Source organism: Scedosporium apiospermum (assembly GCF_000732125.1).
Source record: "Scedosporium apiospermum strain IHEM 14462 chromosome Unknown SEQ_SAPIO_0044, whole genome shotgun sequence".
Lineage (NCBI taxonomy): Eukaryota > Fungi > Ascomycota > Sordariomycetes > Microascales > Microascaceae > Scedosporium > Scedosporium apiospermum.
Genome location: NW_015971745.1, coordinates 840,267 through 861,154, shown reverse-complemented (window position 1 = coordinate 861,154; position 20,888 = coordinate 840,267). Strand labels below are relative to the sequence as shown.

Below are 20,888 nucleotides of genomic sequence, written 5' to 3'. Positions count from 1 at the left end.
TTCTTATCTCATCGTCCCTTTCCATGACGGAGCGTGGTGCGGATCTCGTCGGGAAAATATTATTTCTGTACCACGTACGGAACTATTCCTACTAATTTCATAAGAACACCGTCCTCAGACGAGTGAGTGGAGGCCAAATCTTCCGGGAGGAGGGAAGTATTATTCTGGGAGCCTTAATATCAAATTCTCCACACTGGCCGATTTGGCTTCAGCACTTTACAAGACGCCGCTATCGTCAAACTAGTGTAGTTTACCTTACGAAGTACTTCTTCGTTCTAATAGTGTACTCCTTTTGACGTTCCTCTTGCCCCGGGTACTCCCCGACGGATCCAGGCCGAAAACAGACCGAATTTGGGGGACCCGAGTGCCTGTCTGTTAGTCAGCTAGCTTTATCTGTGCTGGAGAAGGCACAGTCGTCGCTGCACTAGTGTACGGAGTAGTGTAGTGGACGCCGCTTCACTCCAAGCCCACTACGTACCTACCGGCCAGGCCTGGCCCATGTTTAATACCACACTAGTCGCCATCCCCCTAACCAGACTAGAGGGCACACTAAACTCCATATAGAGTAATGTGCTGCAGAATTGTGCTGTGTACCCTTGCACCTCAACGACAACGGGGAGTACGCTAGCGTATGTCCATACCCTACACTACATGCCTCGCCCTTCATCCTGCGCTGGGGACGGAGTATCTTCCCGTACCAACCGTTCCCATGTTCTACTTCGTAAGGGGTGCGAGGGGGTGGGACATTGGGGGGAGGGGGTGGGGGTGTGCTCGAGTGTGTGTCTCCTCGATCGCTCCACACCACCCCACCCTCCCACACCCCGGCTAAGCAAAGACGTACAAAGCCTTCCAGTACTCAGCACAGGTAAAAATAAAGTACACATAAACACCTGCATGGATGTTCCTCGCTTGGCATGCCACGCCGCCGTGTGATTATGAGATCCATTGCCCGTTCCCTTCCTTCTTCTCATGGGTAAGGTAAGTTTGTGACAGAGCGCGAGTGCCTTTCGCCGTCATTTTGTGCCATCCTCCCATCTCTTCCTTCTGCCCCATCTCCCCAACTTCTTTCATCCCGTTTCCTTCTTTCCACCCCAACCCCAACCCTTCGAAGCCTTCGCTGGCTGGTCGCCATCACTACTGGGCATCTTCCAATTTCCTCGTCTCTGTCTCCTCGCGACTTCGGTAAGTCTCCGTCATCTCAATCCTGTTTCCTTCTCCCCCTTTCACCTGTTCCATATTTTTTTTCCCGCCTTTGTCAGCACCTCGCAACTCCCTTCAGCTCCAAAGCTCTTTCTTCTCATCTCCATCGCCATCATTACCAACCCTCATCCTCTACGTCCTCTCACACCATTTCGCATCATGTCGACGCAATTTGACTCTTACTCTCCCCTGGTTGAATGCTAATTTCTTCTTTTTCATGATTCCACCAGCCACCAGACCGGAGAGCAACTCGTGTCTGCTGCAGATCACGGGGCGAGGCAAGCTTCAACTCCTGACTCTGACGCGATACCCTTGATATTTAGCCATCATGGCGAACCATCAACCTTCGCCGACCGTGATGCAAATGCAGCACGGCGGTCCTCAGGCTCCTCCACCGCCACCTCCCCAGGGTCAGCCCCCGGTCTCTCAACCCGGTCGCTATGCGGGTGCGCCCTCGCGACAGATTCTAGCAATGACGGAAGCCGTCTGGATGCAGATTGGTAAGAGATATTTTTGCGATATCTAGACTTTTGTGTTGCTCCATCAGTGTGCTAACCATCGGTTTTCCCCAACCACAGGTAGTCTTGCTGAAGTTCTTGAAAGTTCCGACGAGGCACTCCAAGCCTATGAGTCTGCTCTTCGCGCAAACCCCACGTCCGTCCCCGCCATGAGCGCCATTGCGTTGATTCTTCGAAACCGCGAAGAGTACCCGAAGGCGGTGGGCTATTTGCAAGATATTCTTAAGCTCGAGCCGAACAATGGAGAGACTTGGGGAAGCTTGGGTATGTCGATATTTTTACCCTTGTAGCTGTCCTTGGAGCCTGGTCATCAACTGACATCATTTTGAACAGGCCACTGCTATTTGATGATGGACGAGCTCCAGATGGCGTATTCTGCTTACCAGAACGCCATCGCTCACCTTTCTAATCCCAAGGTATGCGCACTCACGAGAGGATATGCTTCCATTTTACATAGTTCGGGCGTCTAACCCGCCACTGTAGGAACCTAAGCTCTGGTACGGCATTGGGATTCTGTACGATCGATATGGGTCACTGGATCACGCCGAAGAGGCCTTCTCTCAGGTCATGCAGATGCAGCCCGACTTCGAAAAGGCCAATGAGATCTACTTCCGACTTGGCATTATTTACAAGCAGCAGCAAAAGTACAATCAGAGTTTGGAGGTAAGAATTGGACTTCTCTTCATTTATTTAAATTTTCGCATCAACTTTTGTTTGAGCGAATCCAGTCTCTAACGTGCGATGTCTTAGTGCTTCAAATACATCGTCACTTCCCCTCCTCATCCCTTGACCGAGGAAGATATCTGGTTCCAGATTGGCCATGTCCACGAGCAACAGAAGGACGTAAGTTATAGCGATGGGGCGTTTGGAATGTATTCCATCGTGTTAACACCTGAATCTAGGTCGACAACGCCAAGGCTGCCTATCAGCGAGTTCTAGATCGTGATCCCAACCATGCCAAGGTTCTTCAGCAGCTCGGCTGGCTCCATCATCAACAGAGCAACAGCTTCCAGAGCCAGGAGCGCGCAATCGAGTACCTCGAGAAGTCTGTTGCGGCCGGTACGTATCTTGGTCTCACTCGGAAATATGTCGGCCCTGTTCTAACCCATGATTAGATACCAATGACGCGCAAAGCTGGTACCTTCTTGGACGCTGCTACATGTCTCAGCAAAAATACCCCAAGGCATACGAAGCATATCAGCAGGCTGTCTACAGAGATGGCCGAAATCCTACTTTCTGGTGTTCGATTGGTGTTCTTTATTATCAGATCAATCAGTACCGCGATGCCCTGGACGCTTACTCGCGTGCTATTCGTATCAATCCTTATATCAGCGAGGTCTGGTATGATCTTGGCACTCTGGTATGTGGCCTGAATCTCTCTCTCTCTCTCTCTCTCTCTCTCTGTGGAAGCGAGCGGTCTGTGTTCTTTCAAGCTAACAACCTTTTGCGCCTTTAGTATGAATCGTGTAACAACCAAATCAACGATGCCTTAGATGCATACCAGAGGGCGGCCGAGCTCGACCCGACCAACCCTCACATTAAGGCCCGACTGCATCTCCTACGTAATGGTGGCTCTAACGCGGGTCCTCCGGCAAGCGCTCCTCAGCCCGCTGACGTACATCCGTATGCTCATCAAGCTGTCGGCGCCCTCGGACCCCAGGCCCCTCAATGGACCGGTGCTGGTCAGCAACCACCGCAGCAGCAGCCACCTCCTCCCCCTCCCGGCCCTCCGGTCGGGCCGCCTGCTAACGGTTGGGCTCGACAAGGGGAAGTCAACCCGGGTCCTCAGCCTCCTAACCCGTATGAGCAGCAGCGTGAGCCCTACCGTGGACAGCCTCCACCCCCACCTCCTCCTTTGAGGCAACCTAGCCCTCGACAGGAACAACAGATGCGGCAGCCGCCGCCGCAGTCTCAACAACCACCACCGCCACCCCCTCCACCCCAGCAGCCACAGCAACCACCGCCGCCTCCGCCTCCTCAGCAAGGTCAGCCCCAGTATGGAGACAATCGGGGCCCCATTCGACGAGGCCCTTCGCCACGTCCGGGTCACTACGCCTCGCAGGGGCCTCCCCCGCCACCACCCCCTCCTCCTACTTCGCAGCCGATGCATATGCCCGAGCGAGTGGCCAACCCTAACTATATTCCTCCTCATGCTGGACCTTCGGGACCTTCCGGCGACGGTCCGAAGCCATTGTCCCAGTATGGGCCGAGGAACAGCCCTCGACCCGAGGTTCGTCCCATCCATGACAACCGAATGCCTTCTCCCAAGTCAGCGTATCCACAACACCAGCAGGCTCCTCCTCCACCTCCGCCTTACGGTCACCACCCCGAAGCGGGCCCTGCTCCTCCTGGTCCGATGGACGCATCCCCTTCCCATCCCCCTCAACCACCAATGCAGGTTGACGGACCGATGCAGAGGGGCGACGACCGACCACCTTCTGTGGGTCCTAAGAGAATGCGGGATTGGGAAGAAGAGTCCTCGGCCTCCAAGAAGCAAGCCAACGAGGAGAATCGTGCAAGGTTGGACGATATGCATCACCGCCGGCCTTCCACTCCTCCCCGTGAGCCTTACCGACGCAACTCTTCCGAGGCTAGGAGGTTCGATGAGATGCGGCGGGCGGAAGAGCAACGCCGGGCTGACGATATGCGTCGTGCAGAGGAGCAACGGCATGGCAACGAAGGCTACCACCCATCGGAGGCGGCTCATCACAGCCAAAACCATCAGATGCCCCCTACCCACCTCCCCCCAATGCAGCAAGGTCCCAACCCCATGCACCCCCCGATGGGACACGAGGGACCGCAGGCTGCGGGCCCCGCTCCCCTCAAGGACTACCCCGCGGAGGAGAGACAAAAGATGGAGGCGTCCAGGGCACAGCCACCACCTCCACCACCCCCGGCCGCTAACAATGAGCCGGAGAGGGCAGCGCGGAAGGTTGACGTCAACGAGAACTACGATGATGACGACGAAGAAGATAAGAAGGGAGGAATTGTTGGTGCTAATGGGTCGGGTCCGGCGGCTCCTCCAGGCGATACCAAGACGGCTAATTCTACTGGGGGGGCTATCAATGGCGTGACTGGTGCTGCAACCAAGGTTGAGGCTTCTTGAAAGCAAGGGTCGCCCCCAGCACCAATCACCATTTAACTGAAACTATTTTCAGCTCCCTCAAATGTTTTACCACGTTTGCTCTATTCCACATTTGTTTTACTTCTTTTTTATTTTTCTTATTTTTATCTGCCCCCATTTCTTCTCTTCAACCCTGTCCGCATATCTATCATTACTGTTCCCCCCTAAATTCATTCTTCTTTGTTTCAATGAAGTTATATCGGAGTGGCTTGGGCGTTGCGATGACCTAGCAGTAGTCTAGGAGCCAAGGAGGCATGCGTGGGATTGTGTTTTTGTTTGGAGGACGATATGCCTAAACCAAGATGGACGGCTTAGAATCGTATGGAGTGAATTGGACCTAGGGTTTTCTAGCTACAAGTTGTGAATTCAAAAGCTTCTGCAATTTCACTTTTGCTCACTGTAGGAAGATGTTCCCTGTGCTCTCTCTTATGATTGTTTTGTGGGCCATTAAAGTGGTTTGTGGAGATTATGAGAAAATCCAATCCAATGTCAGCTGGCAACCATTTGCCGTTTGGTGCGCAGGTTGCTGCCGACTTGGAACAAGAACATGCAGTTCACGTGACTCCAATTGAAGGGCTTGAAAGTCTTGGCGACCCTCGTTTTTGAGCCCACGAAAAAAAGTGTGCGAAAGTTTTTGGAGGTACAGCCAATCTCCACCACGAGGGGAGCACCACTTTAACCTCTTACCACACAACGACAAGGAGGTATTTCCCTTTCCTTTCTCTCCTCAACTTTTTTTTTCTTCCTCTCTCAACCCCATCCCTCCATCCATCCGTCAAGATGTCTCACCGAAAGGTAAGTGCATACTCTCAGATATCTGTTGACGAGACCGACAATGCGATGCTCAATGGATTAAACAACTAACCGGAGGCGGCTTTCAGTTCGAGGCTCCCCGTCACGGTTCGCTGGCTTACTTGCCGCGAAAGCGAGCAACCCGCCACCGCGGAAAGGTCAAGTCGTAAGTGATGCTGAGTATTCAGATTCTTTATCCGGCCCCTAGAGGGAAACAGCCCAGACGTCTTTGTCCAAGTAGACGCAAGAAGCAGCAATCGAATCGCGGAAGATCTCGCTGACCAACGCCATTTTGGTCTTTTATAGCTTCCCCAAGGATGACCCCAAGAAGCCTGTCCACCTTACCGCCGCTATGGGCTACAAGGCCGGCATGACGACCATCGTCCGCGATGTCGACCGACCCGGTGCCAAGTCGCACAAGAAGGAAGTCGTCGAGGCTGTCACCATCGTCGATACCCCACCCGTACGAACAACGCAGCCCGCTTGGCTTTTGTGTCAATGGCTAACATCTAATTTAACAGATGATCGTTGTTGGTCTGGTTGGTTACATTGAGACCCCCCGCGGCCTCCGATCCCTCACCACCGTCTGGGCCGAGCACCTTAGCGACGAGGTCCGCCGCCGATTCTACAAGAACTGGTACAAGAGCAAGAAGAAGGCCTTCACCAAGTACGCCAAGAGGTACTCCGAGAACAACGGTGTCTCCATCACCCGCGAACTCGAGCGCATCAAGAAGTACTGCACCGTCGTCCGTGTCCTCGCTCACACCCAGCTCCGCTTGACCCCCCTCAAGCAGAAGAAGGCCCACCTCATGGAGATCCAGATCAACGGTGGCTCCGTCGCCGACAAGGTCGAGTTCGGCCACAAGCTCTTCGAGAAGCCTGTCGGTATCGACTCCATCTTCGAGCACAACGAGATGATTGATGTCATCGCCGTCACCAAGGGTCACGGATACCACGGTGTCACCTCCCGTTGGGGCACCAAGAGGCTCCCTCGCAAGACCCACAAGGGTCTCCGCAAGGTCGCTTGTATCGGTCCCTGGCATCCTTCCCACGTCCAGTGGACTGTTGCCCGATCTGGTCAGATGGGTTACCACCACCGTACCTCGGTCAACCACAAGGTTTACCGAATTGGAAAGGGCGACCAGGAGAACAACGCCTCCACCGAGGCCGACGTCACTGCCAAGAAGATTACTCCGTATGTGCTCCTCCTTTTTCTCCCATCTTGTTTCTCTCGTTCGCTCTACTAACATTGATGTCCTTTTTTTTTCAGTCTTGGTGGCTTCGTCCGCTATGGTGAGGTCAACAACGACTTCGTCATGCTCAAGGGCTCCATTCCCGGTGTCAAGAAGCGAATCATGACCCTCCGCAAGTCGATGTTCGTCCACACCTCCAGGAAGGCCCTCGAGGACATCCAGCTCAAGTGGATCGATACCTCCTCTGAGTTCGGTCACGGTGCCTTCCAGACCCCGGCGGAGAAGAAGCAATACCAGGGTACCCTCAAGAAGGACCTCATTGCCGCGTAAGGCAGGAGATAACCCAAAACAAAAACAAAAAGAAAAAGGAGGGGAAAAGAGTGGGCTATCACGGCTTGTTTTTCTTCTTCTTGTCCATTGCATTTGGTGTCGAGGGGTCTCTGTGTTCTTTTTTTTCGTTATCTAGCCTCTTTTGGGCCGGTTTAGGGAGTCACGTTTTTACGTTTTCTTGTTCTCATGGAATTTAGCGGAGAGATCAGGCTAAAAAAGAAGAGAGGTCCGAAGCAGACAACTGGACCATGAACTAAACGAACAAAATAATGAACAAGAAAAAGACCGGCCCTTGGACAGCAAATTAAGACCTCGAATGTGATGGACAGTGGAAAATGCAACGTGTATGTGCCCAGAGATAGATACCAGTGGAGGAGGAGTGGGAAAAAAAGGAATAAAATAGATTCATGATCAGTTCAGCTAGAAGAACCCATCTCTCCCAGTTCTGACGTTCGCCAGCGGCGCCAACGCATAGTAGAAGGGCCACAGAGCAAGAGTCTGAATAGCCACCGGCCAGCGTTATCAATACTTAGTTAGCAATGATCGAGTAAGTCCATCATATATAAATCAAAAGAAATACATCAGATCGACGAAGAGGGCTAGGTTTGAGGTTCCTCAAGTCGGGACACAGGGCTTTGAGTAACCCAGACATCGGCCAGGCTTGGCTTCTTCTCGATAGGCAGGTCAACCGAAGTAGGCCGTTCCTATTTATTTCCCAGAACGAGTTACCGTTCGAAAAGGTGACCCACGGTCTCCCTGTGGAGCGTCGGTGAGATTGCAATGGGTATTGGTGTTGTCTCTTTCGTTCATTCAAGATTCGACTCTTCTTTTCACAAGCCCGTCGTCCTTGTATGAGTCACGTGACTCACAGCAACAGGACGTATCCGTTCTCTTTCTTTTTTGTCTTTGATGGACTTGGCTTCGTGGCGTTTACTTCGTAAGTTTACTTAGCAATCAGATCTTTCATAATAGTAAAACTTTTCTCCAAGATCTCGAGGCCACCTGCCGTATTGGGCCTTCGCGGGAATCAGCGTGGATGCTTTTAACTCCCATGTACGATCGGAAGCCTCGTGGAACCTTCTGGTTTTGAGAGCTTCCATCTCGGGGACGAAAAGGCGGAATTCAGAATTCAACAGGCAGGCACTGCATGATGCAATCTATTTGTGGACTCCATCATTTTCGATACTGGTGAACAGGCCAATGGTGCTTTTGATGATATCTTATAGGGGCTTTTCTAGCGTTACATTTTCTCCATAGTTGGTGCTACGAAGTACTAGTGCCGTCAATCGTCCCTTCCAAGTCTCAGTTCGCCACGCTGGCCTGTACTTCGACGTTCTATTGTATTCTCTATTCTGCGCACGATTCGCGGGGCGGCTAGGCGCGTCTTGCAGCGCCACAACGCCGGAAATCAAATCCATCCCTCCTTTTTGCCTTCCCTAAAAAACTCACAAAATATTCCACGTTGCGAAATTCCTCAATTCCAGGCCTCAACTTCCACCTTCTTTTCCCTTCTCGCTTCCAAAACCTCGTCTTCGCGAACCTACTTGTCCCATCCCATCTTTCGGAATCGGCATCGTCAAAATGGCTGGAATCCCCCCTGCTGTGTAGGTCACAAGCGCATTCGTTTCCGCATCTTCCATATACCTCGCGTGCTCTCCCAGGGTGCGATGGACTTCCTGCTAACTCGAGCTTCTCAAACAGCGCCAACCTCGTCATCGTCCTCGGACTGATGCAGGTCGCCAAGAGGGTGCCTTTCGATGACCCCAATGTGCTCAATGCCGTGCGAGGAATCTATCTCCTCAGCAACCTGATAATTGCCGGCGTCTACTACACGATCCACCTTAAGATCAACAAGAAGAAGGGTATGCGGTTTTCGAATTTCCGGGATTTCCGGATTTCCTTCTCGTGAGTAGCTGAAGCTAACGTCGCTGCGAATCACTAGACATGACGACCCTCAAGTACGTCGAGCCCGCGCCGATGGGATCCTCTGAGGAGCCCAAGCTCATCACCACCACCATCTACGCCTACGACAACCAGCAGCTCCGAAACGCCTTCCGAGCCCAGCTCATGGGAATTGCCATCATGTGCTTCACCCATCTCTACATGAAGTACACGAACCCCCTCCTCATCCAGTCCATCATCCCCCTTAAGGGTGTCTTCGAGAACAACCTCACCAAGATTCACATCTTTGGCCAGCCTGCTTCGGGTGATCTCAAGCGACCCTTCAAGCAGGCTGCTGGTCTCATGGCTGGCCTTCAGAATGGTCCTGCCCAGAGCGATAAGAAGGCTGTTGAGGCTGCTGAGAGGGCTGGTCGAGGCGGTGCCAAGGAGGAGTAAATTTGCTTTCTCCTTTTTATCTTTTTTTGTCCGAAGGCCTTTTAATCGTGTAATCTTACTGGGATAAAGCAAGGAAGGGGGGACAACGGTTTAGGTTCCAATCTTGAGGTTAACTGAGCGCATGAGAATTGAGCATCTTGTTGACCATCTATGACATTTGTGTAATACTGCCTTATTGTTGTGTCTTGTGCCAGCCGTTAGCAATGGCATTAATGCTCTCCATATTTGTCTGCAGATGTTAATGGCTTCCCATTATCTTGGTGCTGAGTCTTGACATTTTTTAGGCACTATTTAGGTTTTCACACTGGATACACAGAGTGTCCCCAATGCTGTCATATAGCCTCCGGTACCCCTGTGCTTCCCTTTCCCTTACACAACCCCCCAGCTACCAACGCCACCACAAAGAAGCATAAAGCAGAAGCACTAGATGCCTTTCGAGTCTTCCTTATTGGACCCGCGATAATAATAATTTTCGAATCCGAACCGGCCTCCTCTTTCTAGACCCCTTGGTAGTACTTCCCGAGATCCGTCACAAAGATGGAACGACCCTCCACCCCTCCCTCTGGGGCACTATCGAAACAGCTATCCCCAGAGGTTACTAGGCGCATTGTACGTAAACATCTGTGATGATATCTAAACTTATGCTATTATCCGGCGCTGACTATAATCCAGGATGAGAATAGATTCCGCGCAAAAGCGATACGACAAGCGAAGCAAGACGAGCTTCGCCGGTCCGGCAAGGAACCCGAGAGCCTTGGTGCGCCGGCGGGGATAGTCGAAAATGAAAATGTGCAAATAACAACGGCCGAAGCTGGGAGGAAACGTCCTTTCTCGTCGATATCGGCACCCGATCCTGTACCGACTAGCAACCGCGATGGACGTGTCCAGCCCGCGGAGGGACCCATACGGCCGGCCAAGAACTTTGCCAAATTCGTAGACTACAACATGAGCGCCATGACGAACACAAGGGGTGGTTTCATAACAGTCGACGATGATCCGTATAACCTAGCGCTGAAGAAAGGCGTGCCGGAGTCAGATAGGCCGAAGCACATGACAGAGAAAGAGTGGGAGCGGTTCCAGACGCTGCGCAACTTGAAGAGGACAAAGCAAGGGCCGTTCGAGCCGGGCTTGAGCTCCATCGACGATCAGAAGAATAGGAAAAAGTGTCGCGAGTGTGGCAGTCCTGAGATAGATTTCGTGTGGGAAGAGGTGTTTAAGAGCTGTGTCTGCTCCTCTTGCAAGGAAAAGTTCCCTGAAAAGTACTCGCTTCTAACGAAGACGGAGTGCAAAGAGGACTACTTATTAACGGACCGTAAGTTGCCATACCATGACTCCTACTTCCAGAGCGAAGTTGTTCATCGCTATTAACCTCGATTACAGAGGAGTTGCGAGATGAGGATCTACTACCCCACCTGAACAAGCCAAATCCCCACAAGTCTCACTGGCACGACATGATGCTATTCTTACGCTACCAAGTTGAGGACTATGCTCTCAAAGAGAAGTGGGGTTCAGCTGAAGCTCTAGATGCCGAGTTTGAGAAGCGCGAGGACCAGAAGAAGAAGCGCAAGGAAGCGAAATTCAAGGCAAAGCTACTAGATCTGAAGAAGAAGACTAGGACGGAAGCGTTCAGGAGGCAACAGTCGGGAGTGAAGGGGCCGAGCAAGTTTGGTGATGCGTTAGGAGGCGGGAAGCATGTTCACAACTGGGGAAGGGCGGTGGAGAACGCAGATGGCATGACTGTGAGGAAGTGTCTTGAATGCAATATGGAAGTTGAAGAGCTGGAATTTTAGTCTACTTCAATGAAAAGGAAAAGAAATCCAAAAAAGGAACCTTGATCATTCTCGCCTCTCAAGACTCGCTCAATACAATGTCTTGAGAGAATCGCGCCGCTACATATCAACAGCTGTCAACCACCTGTCATTACCCCAGATCAGGTGTCAAGATGAGATGGTTACTCAGCTTCACTAGCGCCCCTGATAAATAATTTTGTGCCTTAGGCTAGATATCACACGTAGGATCGGCCTCTGATTGGCTCATTGTTTTTAGCATCCCAAAGCAACACCTTCGACCTTCACATCGCCTCCTATCGCAGGGTCCCGCCCTACCAAGCAAAGTAGAAAAGTTCAAAAGAATCGACGGCAGGAGCCATTTCGTGGCCCATTACAGCTTAAAGAAACGGGCCTCTAACGCGATAGAATATTTCGTGATTATTTCCACGCCGAAAAAAGCACCTCCAAAATAATACCGCGTTGTTCCAATACCAGGCTGAGCAAACCGCCCAACGCTTGCCCTGTCCTGGACAACCGCGCCGTCTCTTTTCTCAATTTCCACCAAACTCGACGACAATCCGTACATCGCGACAAATTTCCATCTTGGACCTGTCATATCCTCACCAATTTTCAATCCCACGATCGACCGCAGATGAGAGATTTCACCTTCAACCTTCCCAGAGGACGACGGTGACATCGGGTCGAAAACGGCCGCTCCCTGTAGCTCCAACAACACTACCGGTCGATCTAGCAGCGAGCTGGGCCCAAGAGATCCGCGCGTATGAGTTGGCAGACTTCAAACATGGTGGTGAACGGTGGGAATGGAGTAGGTGGTGTAGATGGAAATGTTGGGATGCAGCAGCAACAGCAGCAGCAGCAACAACAACAGGCGAATGTCATCAATCGGCCCCCAGGAACTGAATATACCTTGCAAGGTGGGTAACAAAACCTCAATTGTTTTCTTTCTTTGTTTCCTGCTTAAGATGCATGGGGCAATAATTTCTAACTGCGTATGCCCACAGGTGTGATGAGATTCTTACAGTCCGAATGGCATCGTCACGAACGCGAACGAAACTCGTGGGATATCGAGAAGCAGGAGATGAAGGCGCGCATTGCACAGCTAGAGGGAAAGTTGAAACGAGGAGATGCAACACAAAACGCCTCGAAGAAATACATCACGATTCTTCAGCGGAAAATCAAGGAGCAGTCTGCCCAGCTTGCCGGTCAAGGCAAATGGGACCCGGCTCACGAAATTGCCGTTGACAAGGAGACTCGCTCCGCCATGTTGCAGGATAAGCTTACTTGTAAGTACCAACTGTACCGGCCGATCCCTACGATTCAAAGGAGAGACCAAATTAATGGAATTTTGCTATGTTATAGCGAAGGAACATGTCGAGGGTGGAGTGTCCATCCCTATCGGAAAGCCAGAGGAGGATGAGTCCTCACGAAAGGATCTCAAATCCTTCCTTGACTCATGCGCAAACGAATTTACGTACTTAATGATGACCCCTGCGAATCCGCTACCGCCACGAGAATCCCCCCCTCTCCCTTCCTTCGACGAGGCACGCGCTGAAGCTGAAGGCTTCAACATATCGGCAGCGCAACAGCTGGAACAGGCTTACGCGGCACAGGCTCGACAGGGCCCGAACCACGTCTCTGTCTCCGGTCCTCCCACCACCTCCAACTTCCAGAGCCGTAACGCTGAACCTCAATTGCAGCCCCTGACACGAGCAGGAGGCGAGCCTCAACAGCCATCCCTGTTTGCTGGAGGGTCAGAGTGGCCGGCTCCTTCTAATCGCACTACCAATGAAAACCAGAATGCGCCGAACCACGTCAACGAGAGCTTCGGATCTGGGCAACCTACCGGCCTGGTCGGTGACAGGAAGTCAGGCGGAGACTCTGACGGATGGGACTTTTCCGATATGGGACCACCTGCAGCGCCTCAGCAGCCCGCTTCGAACCGGCCCGACACCGATGTGTTTCCCTCGGCGGATACGATGCCGAAGTCGCCCGGCCGATTCGCCAACTCTCACCGACGCAAGAGCTCTTCGTCTCGGCGGAGAAGTCTTGATAACGAGCTGTCTCTGAATGCTGCCAACCAGCAGGTCGAGGCCGGCAACTTTAAATGGAGGTTTGGTCTTCGAGGCCATCTCGATACAGTTCGTAGCGTGATCTTCTCAGGAGGCGGTAGTCCCGCCGAACCTGAAATTTGTACGGCTGGAGATGACGGTATGATCAAGCGGTTCCACATCCCCCGCCTTGATAGCATAGGCGGACATTCCAACACCGTGTCTGATCTTGATATAACGGCCAACTTCACTCACCGTGGTCATGCCGGAGCAGTTCTCTGCCTGGCAGCCTGGAGTCCATCGCCTAACTTCGTGACTGGTGGACGTGCGCAAGGAGATGGTTGGATCTTCTCCGGTGGGCAAGACTCAACTATTCGAGTGTGGGAGCGAGGCCGCGTCGATCCCAAGGCAACATTGGAAGGACACGCCGACGCTGTCTGGGCGCTTTGCGTTCTCCCAGGCACGCTTTACTCTGTTTACGGACCGGCGAAGGGCAGTTCGATTGGAAACACAGACAGGATTCTCTTAGCCTCTGGCTCAGCGGACGGCACGGTGAAACTCTGGGCGATAAGTACACCTCCGCGTCTAGGGTCTCCTCAGCCAGGACCTGCACCCCGGAGACCGCCCGGCTCTGGACGGGTGCGTGGCAATTCAATGAGCTCAGGTACTGGATTCACGAACTCACCTCAGGCGTCCGTCGCGTCCAACTCGCCCTTCCATCACACGCTTCTTCATACGATTACGCGGGCCGACGGATCAACTGCAAGCCCTACATGTATTACGCCCCTCAGCGGCAATGGTGAGTCCTTTGTGGTCTCGTACTCGGACGCCGTCATATTAGTATATGACACCAAGCTTGGTGAGCCAATTGGCAGTCTCGCTAGTCTTGAGACTTACGACGGCACAATGGCCACGAGCGTGAACGCCGTGGTGGCAACTACGGCTGGCCTAGATCAGCAGCAGCACGGCGGAGGACTCACGGACGACGAGGGCGCGAGTGCGGGACCTACGGGAGGCAAGTCTATGTCTGGAACAGGAGTGGAAGGCTTGATTATCTCCGGACACGAGGATCGGTTCGTTCGATTCTTTGATGCCAATAGTGGTATGTTCACAGCGCTCTACTCTTCATTTTTCTGGTTACTGTGGTTTTTATTTTTTTACTAACAGTGTCGCGTTTCCTCTTAGGCCAATGTGCGTACAGCATGTGGGCACATCCGGCAGCAATATCGAGCCTGTCCCTCAGCCCTGACGGACGGGAGCTTGTGACTTCGGGCCACGATGCCTCGCTGCGATTCTGGAGTCTGGAGAAGCGATCTTGCACGCAAGAAATCACGAACCACCGCATCATGCGCGGCGAAGGTGTATGCTCGGTTGTGTGGAGCCAGGATGGCAAGTGGGTTGTTAGCGGAGGCGGAGATGGTGTGGTGAAGGTGTTTGCTCGGCAGTAACTTGTTCGATTTGAAGGCGAAAAATGGGAAAATGTCACTCAACTACTGGGGTTCTGCAGGTTGCTGCCTCTCCCACTCCTTGTGTTGGGATCAGCAGCCTCCGTGACCCTCAATTGGGGGCGAGGGGCCAAGGGGTTGAGAGGTGGTCGAAACGAGATTCTTTCCCCGCCCGCGGCGCATCCCCTGAGGACTGGTGCAGAAACTCGGAGCCTAAGATGGGACGAAATTTCATGTTTATCCTAGATGTGGAGGGCCACATCTACATCGAGGCGCTGTGCTTACTTGGCTTTGGCTGTTTTGTGTGCTACCATGGAAAGCGACCGGTGAGCATTCATGGATTGCAAGGGAGTCATTTGTCTTTTTTTGCCCTCCTTCGTCCCCCTACTCCTCGGGGGGGCAGTGTCATAATAACCGTTGTAACTATGGACCTGTTTTATTATTATACATTTGTTCGATACCCGTATCGTCGCGACTGACTTGTTTTCTGTTGTTTGCTCCTGCTGCTCCTGCTGCTACTGTTGCTACTGTTACTATTCTTGTTGCTACACTTTACTCTCAAATATCCATCTGCATGAGGAAGAGGCTGTGAAGGGCGGGAGGACTAGGTCCTTTGGGAGCGGCTAACCTGTTTCGCGGCTTTCCGTGCCTTAGAACGCAGGATCCGTTCCGGGGCCTCCTGGGCTGTGCCACGACGGAAGGTTTCAAAAGAAAGTCGGGAGGAACGCTAACAATTAACAGATCGGCTTATAAGGATGCTGAGACGACCAATGCCCGGCACACACACTCATCCCGCTGCTCATCCCGCTCATCCCACTCTTCAATCTAACCATCTCAGCCAAAATCCGCGCCTACAAATCCGTTAATATATTCGCAAGCTGGTACGAGCGAAGAGGCTGTGCGAAGACGTTGGACGACTAAAATCTCGAGTCCAGTAAACCCTTCAATATGCAATTTATTCTCTGGCGGTCGGCATGTGGCTTTCCTCCCCCGGAGATGGTGTTTGCTCTCAGTTAATCAAGGGATTAATCAATCAATCAATGGATCACGGCATGTTCGCTGTTTCACCAATGCTTGTGGGGGTTAGGACAAATGAAGACTGCAGGGCGGAGGCACGGTCTATTCAAGGGCGACACCCGATTCCATCTATGCCCTGAAGCTAAAAGATCTTGTCTCCCTGTTGTTCGACTCACCGAGAAGTCCTGGGCGGCGTCCGAAGCTCGCCGCGCTTCAGGCAGGCTTCTGCTCGACCGATGTCACAATTCCGGAAGAGCACTGCCCTCCCTCCGGACTATTCGAGCCGATTTCACGCCGAGATAAGACGGCTAATTGAACCCCCCGCCAAGTGGTGCTGCGCCGCACGAGAGCAATCTATTGTAAAGAAATGCGCCTCACGCATACACGGTTACATTTCTTTCCCGCCAACATGGCGACATCTGAAGCTTGGTGAGAACGGCAGTACCCACTTCGGGACGAGCAAAAAGGCCGTGGCGTTGGCGGCACCTTCGCGGTGAGAACTCTGCATGGTAGGCAACATCTGTCCATATCTCAATGCAATATGCTGTTGGTTCCTGGGCCTTCACTCGCTTTGCTACCCTAGCCCGTTCTTGTGGTATTTTGTGATTGAGTGATAATAGCTCGACTAAATCATACCGCGCTCGCCAAGATGCCCCCCGCCAGTCAGTTTTTGTCTTTATTCCCGCTTCGCAGGTGACAGATATGGCTAAAAGAGCCTAGTAGATACGAATGAGAGATCACGCCAGGTTTGTTCCCGCCCCCAAGATGAATGTCGTCTGCTTCATTCCCCCCTCTCGAGTTCTGCCTTGTCTTGATTAAGGTCTTTAGCGAGACCATCCCCACGTAGGAGAGCGCGTCCTGTCGCTTCTATCATCGCTTCTCCCTCGCTGTGCTGACGAACGCTCAGATCTATCAGTCAACTGTGGCCATGCTAGGGTAGCTTGCATTCCTCTCTTTTATCTCCCCCGCTCCACGCCTGAGGTGAAGTGGGCCGTGAGTACACTGAGCCATTACTTCCTACGGCTCAGCATTCTCGGGCATGTAAATGGAGCTTAGCTACCAACTCGCCTAGCTGAGAGAACTGCTTAAGTGGGAGGAGCGATCATCCTCGATTCACGTCGTCGTTGGATCGATCCGATAAACACCATGTCCGGAAACGAACCGACCGTCTACCACGGTCTGTGGCACGACTATGATCTCCCCTTCCCGCTCAGCCTTACCTTAACCGTGTCCACACAAGCAGGCAACTACCTCACCGCCGCGCTCTCCGTTCTGGTTGCGCTGGCGGGCATCGCCTTCTACGGCACAGTTGCTTATATCCTCCACCAGAACTTTGCCACCAGGGGGAATAAAGACGTCCTCGATCACCAACTCCAGGTCCTCTTCCGCTCCAACTCAGGTGCGCTAGAGTCGTTCTTTGAGAGTGTGAAGCTATATTGGGCTTGGAGGAAAATAAGGAAACACGCTTGGCGGCGCGTCCTTCCTTTTTCCGTAGCGGCTGCTTTTCTCTGGGGATTCTTCATTGCCTGCTCGATCTTGACGGCAAACGTGGCTAGTGACGGCAATGGCCATGTCTTTGTACGCGCAGTTCCGAGAGGTTGCGGTGATGTTGCCTTTGGCCCTCCAGATGTCAGTGTGGAGGAATTGGGCAATCCGGAGCGCGCCATGACCAAGAAAGCCAGGGAGAGGTACCTCTTCAGTAACTTGAAGTGGGCTCGCGCCTACTCTGAGGCTCACTATGACATCGGCGGGCTGGCTAGGGCGAGTATGCCACCGATTTCCATATCCAGGAAGACGACTTTACCCTTTGAATCTAAAGAGGTCGGGTGCCCCTGGAAAGGGCACACCAAGTGCCTTGGTTACAACAACACCGAGGGTCCCGCATTTAGCATGGACACGGGGTTTCTTGATTCGCATTCCGATTTAGGGATCAACTCGCCGCCAACCGACCGGGTACAGATCCGCAAGACTTCGACTTGTGGCGTTATCGACACGAGCGCCTACGACAGAATGCTGACGGTCGATAATCAGACCGTTTATGGTATAAGTATTCTGGCCGAGGATCAAGATATCGCGAACCTGCCGACCGGGCCCGAAGGGTATCGAAGGACCGTCGCCTGGCACCAGAAGGGCCGCGCGACATCGTTGATTGTCGCCTCGTAAGTCCTTCTTCCTGTGAACCCACTTAAGAGTGCAAATGTACAGCGAACGGCCGGATGCTAAGTTACTTTCATAGGTCGTACTTCAGCTATGCGATTTCCTCGAGCTACCCGGAGCAACGCGAACAGCTAAACCAGAAACCACTCGTTGCTACTTTCCAAAACACGGACCACGACCTTGCTTTCTGGACGATAGCCACCAACGTTATCTTCCGCGAGGAAGTTTTGGATCCTCTCTTTTACGCGAACCTTACTCTCGGGTCTTCGACGGATGAAACCGCTGCCACCGGTGGGTCTGGCTACTTGACGAACAGGCCGTTCAACACCATTGCTTGCAAGGATGCGTACGATGTTTGTAACCGGAACAATGGCAGGTGCACGGGGGCCTCGGGAATCCTTCAGCTCAAGCCGAAGCAGAGCGGGCTCGGGATGAACAAGCACCAGCTAGCGACAACTCAGAGACTGATCCATAATATGATGACGGGTGGACACTTGTTTCAAAATGGAGCCCATGTGGCGTGGGGTAAGTGTTGTGTTTTCAACATCCTTTTCACAACACTCTGGATAATTAAAACTGACTCCTCCCTTTTTGTGGTCAGGCCTTCTCGTACAAGACTACGCATCTGGTATCGGATCAGCCCCAGCGGACAACCAGTGGCAGCTCGAAGCCAAGACGTGGTTCGCGACCGCCCTCTCCAACTTTCAGCTTACCATCACCGACTGGGCTTCAAAACCATGGCTTGACCCGTCGGAAAAGGAGCTGGGCAGATACATTAACACGACGGACTTTGACACGCAATACCGCATGCAGGATCTTTTGCCGGAGTTCGAAGACTTGTGCCGCAACACAGTCGTGCGCACGACTGCCTCAGTGCAGAACTTTAACGTGTTGATCACTCTTCTTGTGCTCGCCTTCGTCCTTCTCATCACCGGGGTAAATCTCTCCCTTCCTTCCATAGTAACTCATATACGCGCCCGGAGGCTTCGCGGCGGCTTCTTGGATTCGAAGGCAGGAGAGAGGGAGACGGCCCGCGACGCGGACAACAAGTACCAGCTCCTGCGTATGGCGCTAGAAAGCTCGCGCATCGGAGGCTGGGAGCGCGGCTCCTTCGGCATACCCGTGACTAGACAGGGAGCGGACATCATCGCGCCGGTACGCGATCCGGTGCGGAAATTAGTGCGGTATCCTACCTTTCCTATGTCCGGGTTCAAGGAGGAGGACGGAAGTGACACGGATACATTCTACATGAAGGAGGGCGTGATCGCCTCTCCTAGCATGACGGCGTCGCCCGATGGCTTGAGGTCGCCTCCGTGGCAGGAGGACAAGGTCGGGCCGCTTAGATCGGCTATTTCAGCCGTTTCTAAGCCGGAAGCTGGTCGTGAAGTTTCGAGGGGTAGTAGGAATACGAGTGGAAGCAGCACGCCGATTGTGAGAAGGCTTAATAGGGCTGAGACGTGGGCTTCGACCACGAGAACATTGAGAGAGGATGAGACTTGAGGCTGGTGATTTCAAAACCAACGGGATATATGTTTCTTTGCGTTTTGAAGGGGGCTGAAGAGAGGGTAGATTGAGAAATGTGTCTATGGTATCTGTATATTATTTTTGAATATCTATATCAAAACGTTCAGGAGGTCTGCTAGTATTAGGAGCCGAGCCCTAGTCCAGGGCATGCCATTCATAAATCAATCATACCACCGTGAGTGAAGTATTCATTCCAAATACCTTCCGAGCTATGAGTATCTAGAGGGCGCACAATTCTCTGGGTTGGAAGCAATATCGGTACGGATTCACCACCTTTTCCAATAAAATATCATAGGATTTTTTCTCTAGGATAGATGATGAACCGAGCGGCACGTTCCAAACACACCGAGGTATGACGTCTCTTCCTAGTAAATGACAGTTTAAAGCATTCACGGGGCACGGGCAAAAGAATTCATCTTGCCATCTCGACCGGGAAAAGAGTCCGATAACAAGAAAAAAGTATGTGTTCGCCAAGAAAAATCAACAGCTGTTTGAAGATGTAAGCTTAGCAACGTTCTCTTACCTACTATGCTGTCTCTGTGTGGTGCGTTATTGAAAGTCGTGCTAGGCGTGGACGTTAGCCGAGTCCCAATTGGTAGTAGGAAGGAAGAAGAGGAGGAGAAGAGGACAAAGCAAGTGAAGTGCTAAGTGGGAGGGGAAGTGCGGAGAAAGAAGGAGAGCGAGGGAGAAAACGGCGCAAAAGGGATTACACAAGAACGTGGTGTGTGTCTGTCCCGCGGTCCCGGGTAGGATTCTGGCTCGTTGATAGCCAAGACACACACGAAAGAATATCCCGGCCGCGTCCTGTAAGATTCGGTATGTTTACAAGCCGGGACGGAAGATGGCGCGAATGGGGATGGACATTGGACCATCGGGGCGTCCTGGCTTGACTTCATCGACTCAAGAGCTGTAAATAGATATAGGATATAGACCCTCGAACGCCTACCCTTGGTGAGGGGGATCGTCCCTTCTTCCCTCTTCTGTTGAGGGATACCAGCACCTGGGACGTCAGCATCGTTCTATTGAGAAAGAGAAAGACATTAACTCGTTCAATACATGGGAATGGAAACGGCGAGCAATTGGACGGATACGAGGATAAAAATATATCGCGCAGGGGATTTATCCGACGAAGAGGGGACCGCGAAGACACTCGCCGACTTACTCGAAAGGTCCTTTATCTGTACGAGTCTCATGATAGGACCGACCGGGTAGTTTCCCTTCTCGTCTTCTTTACCGGGCCCGGAAGAACGGGAAACCGATTAAAGCTTGGTGACCCAGAACAGCACAGGATGAATTGAAATGCACCCGGGAATTGTTTGTTCGGGAAAATAGGGAAACAGGCGAAGAAACGAAAAAGAAACAAGACGTCTATACAAGCCGCTGAACAGGGAAAGCGAGAATATCGATATCATC

General features: G+C 52.4%; 6 protein-coding genes across 6 annotated transcripts; all 6 read left to right on the top strand.

The window, feature by feature from the left end:
• Nucleotides 1-1,528: 1,528 nt before the first annotated feature.
• Nucleotides 1,529-4,824, top strand: SAPIO_CDS1083 (Tetratricopeptide; the record flags this gene model as incomplete). Its single annotated transcript, XM_016784367.1, has 8 exons — nucleotides 1,529-1,700; nucleotides 1,779-1,982; nucleotides 2,052-2,134; nucleotides 2,202-2,381; nucleotides 2,469-2,561; nucleotides 2,621-2,777; nucleotides 2,834-3,078; nucleotides 3,175-4,824. The coding sequence occupies 8 exons, from the start codon at nucleotides 1,529-1,531 to the stop codon at nucleotides 4,822-4,824; spliced, it is 2,784 nt and encodes a 927-aa protein (XP_016645998.1).
• A 798-nt stretch (nucleotides 4,825-5,622) lies between these two features.
• SAPIO_CDS1082 (uncharacterized protein) lies at nucleotides 5,623-7,157 on the top strand (the record flags this gene model as incomplete). The annotated part of the gene is made up of 5 exons (XM_016784358.1): nucleotides 5,623-5,637; nucleotides 5,724-5,800; nucleotides 5,941-6,097; nucleotides 6,156-6,829; nucleotides 6,905-7,157. 5 exons carry the CDS (start codon nucleotides 5,623-5,625, stop codon nucleotides 7,155-7,157), a joined length of 1,176 nt encoding a protein of 391 aa, XP_016645997.1.
• A 1,581-nt stretch (nucleotides 7,158-8,738) lies between these two features.
• Nucleotides 8,739-9,494, top strand: SAPIO_CDS1081 (uncharacterized protein; the record flags this gene model as incomplete). The annotated part of the gene is made up of 3 exons (XM_016784351.1): nucleotides 8,739-8,761; nucleotides 8,859-9,019; nucleotides 9,100-9,494. 3 exons carry the CDS (start codon nucleotides 8,739-8,741, stop codon nucleotides 9,492-9,494), a joined length of 579 nt encoding a protein of 192 aa, XP_016645996.1.
• Nucleotides 9,495-10,031: 537 nt separating this feature from the next.
• Nucleotides 10,032-11,284, top strand: SAPIO_CDS1080 (uncharacterized protein; the record flags this gene model as incomplete). The annotated part of the gene is made up of 3 exons (XM_016784340.1): nucleotides 10,032-10,103; nucleotides 10,167-10,806; nucleotides 10,875-11,284. The coding sequence occupies 3 exons, from the start codon at nucleotides 10,032-10,034 to the stop codon at nucleotides 11,282-11,284; spliced, it is 1,122 nt and encodes a 373-aa protein (XP_016645995.1).
• A 781-nt stretch (nucleotides 11,285-12,065) lies between these two features.
• SAPIO_CDS1079 (uncharacterized protein) lies at nucleotides 12,066-14,780 on the top strand (the record flags this gene model as incomplete). The annotated part of the gene is made up of 5 exons (XM_016784331.1): nucleotides 12,066-12,198; nucleotides 12,286-12,567; nucleotides 12,644-13,971; nucleotides 14,023-14,434; nucleotides 14,518-14,780. The coding sequence occupies 5 exons, from the start codon at nucleotides 12,066-12,068 to the stop codon at nucleotides 14,778-14,780; spliced, it is 2,418 nt and encodes an 805-aa protein (XP_016645994.1).
• A 2,160-nt stretch (nucleotides 14,781-16,940) lies between these two features.
• On the top strand, nucleotides 16,941-19,451 carry SAPIO_CDS1078 (uncharacterized protein; the record flags this gene model as incomplete). Its single annotated transcript, XM_016784321.1, has 4 exons — nucleotides 16,941-17,193; nucleotides 17,290-17,953; nucleotides 18,031-18,476; nucleotides 18,553-19,451. The coding sequence occupies 4 exons, from the start codon at nucleotides 16,941-16,943 to the stop codon at nucleotides 19,449-19,451; spliced, it is 2,262 nt and encodes a 753-aa protein (XP_016645993.1).
• Between the last annotated feature and the right edge of the window lie 1,437 nt (nucleotides 19,452-20,888).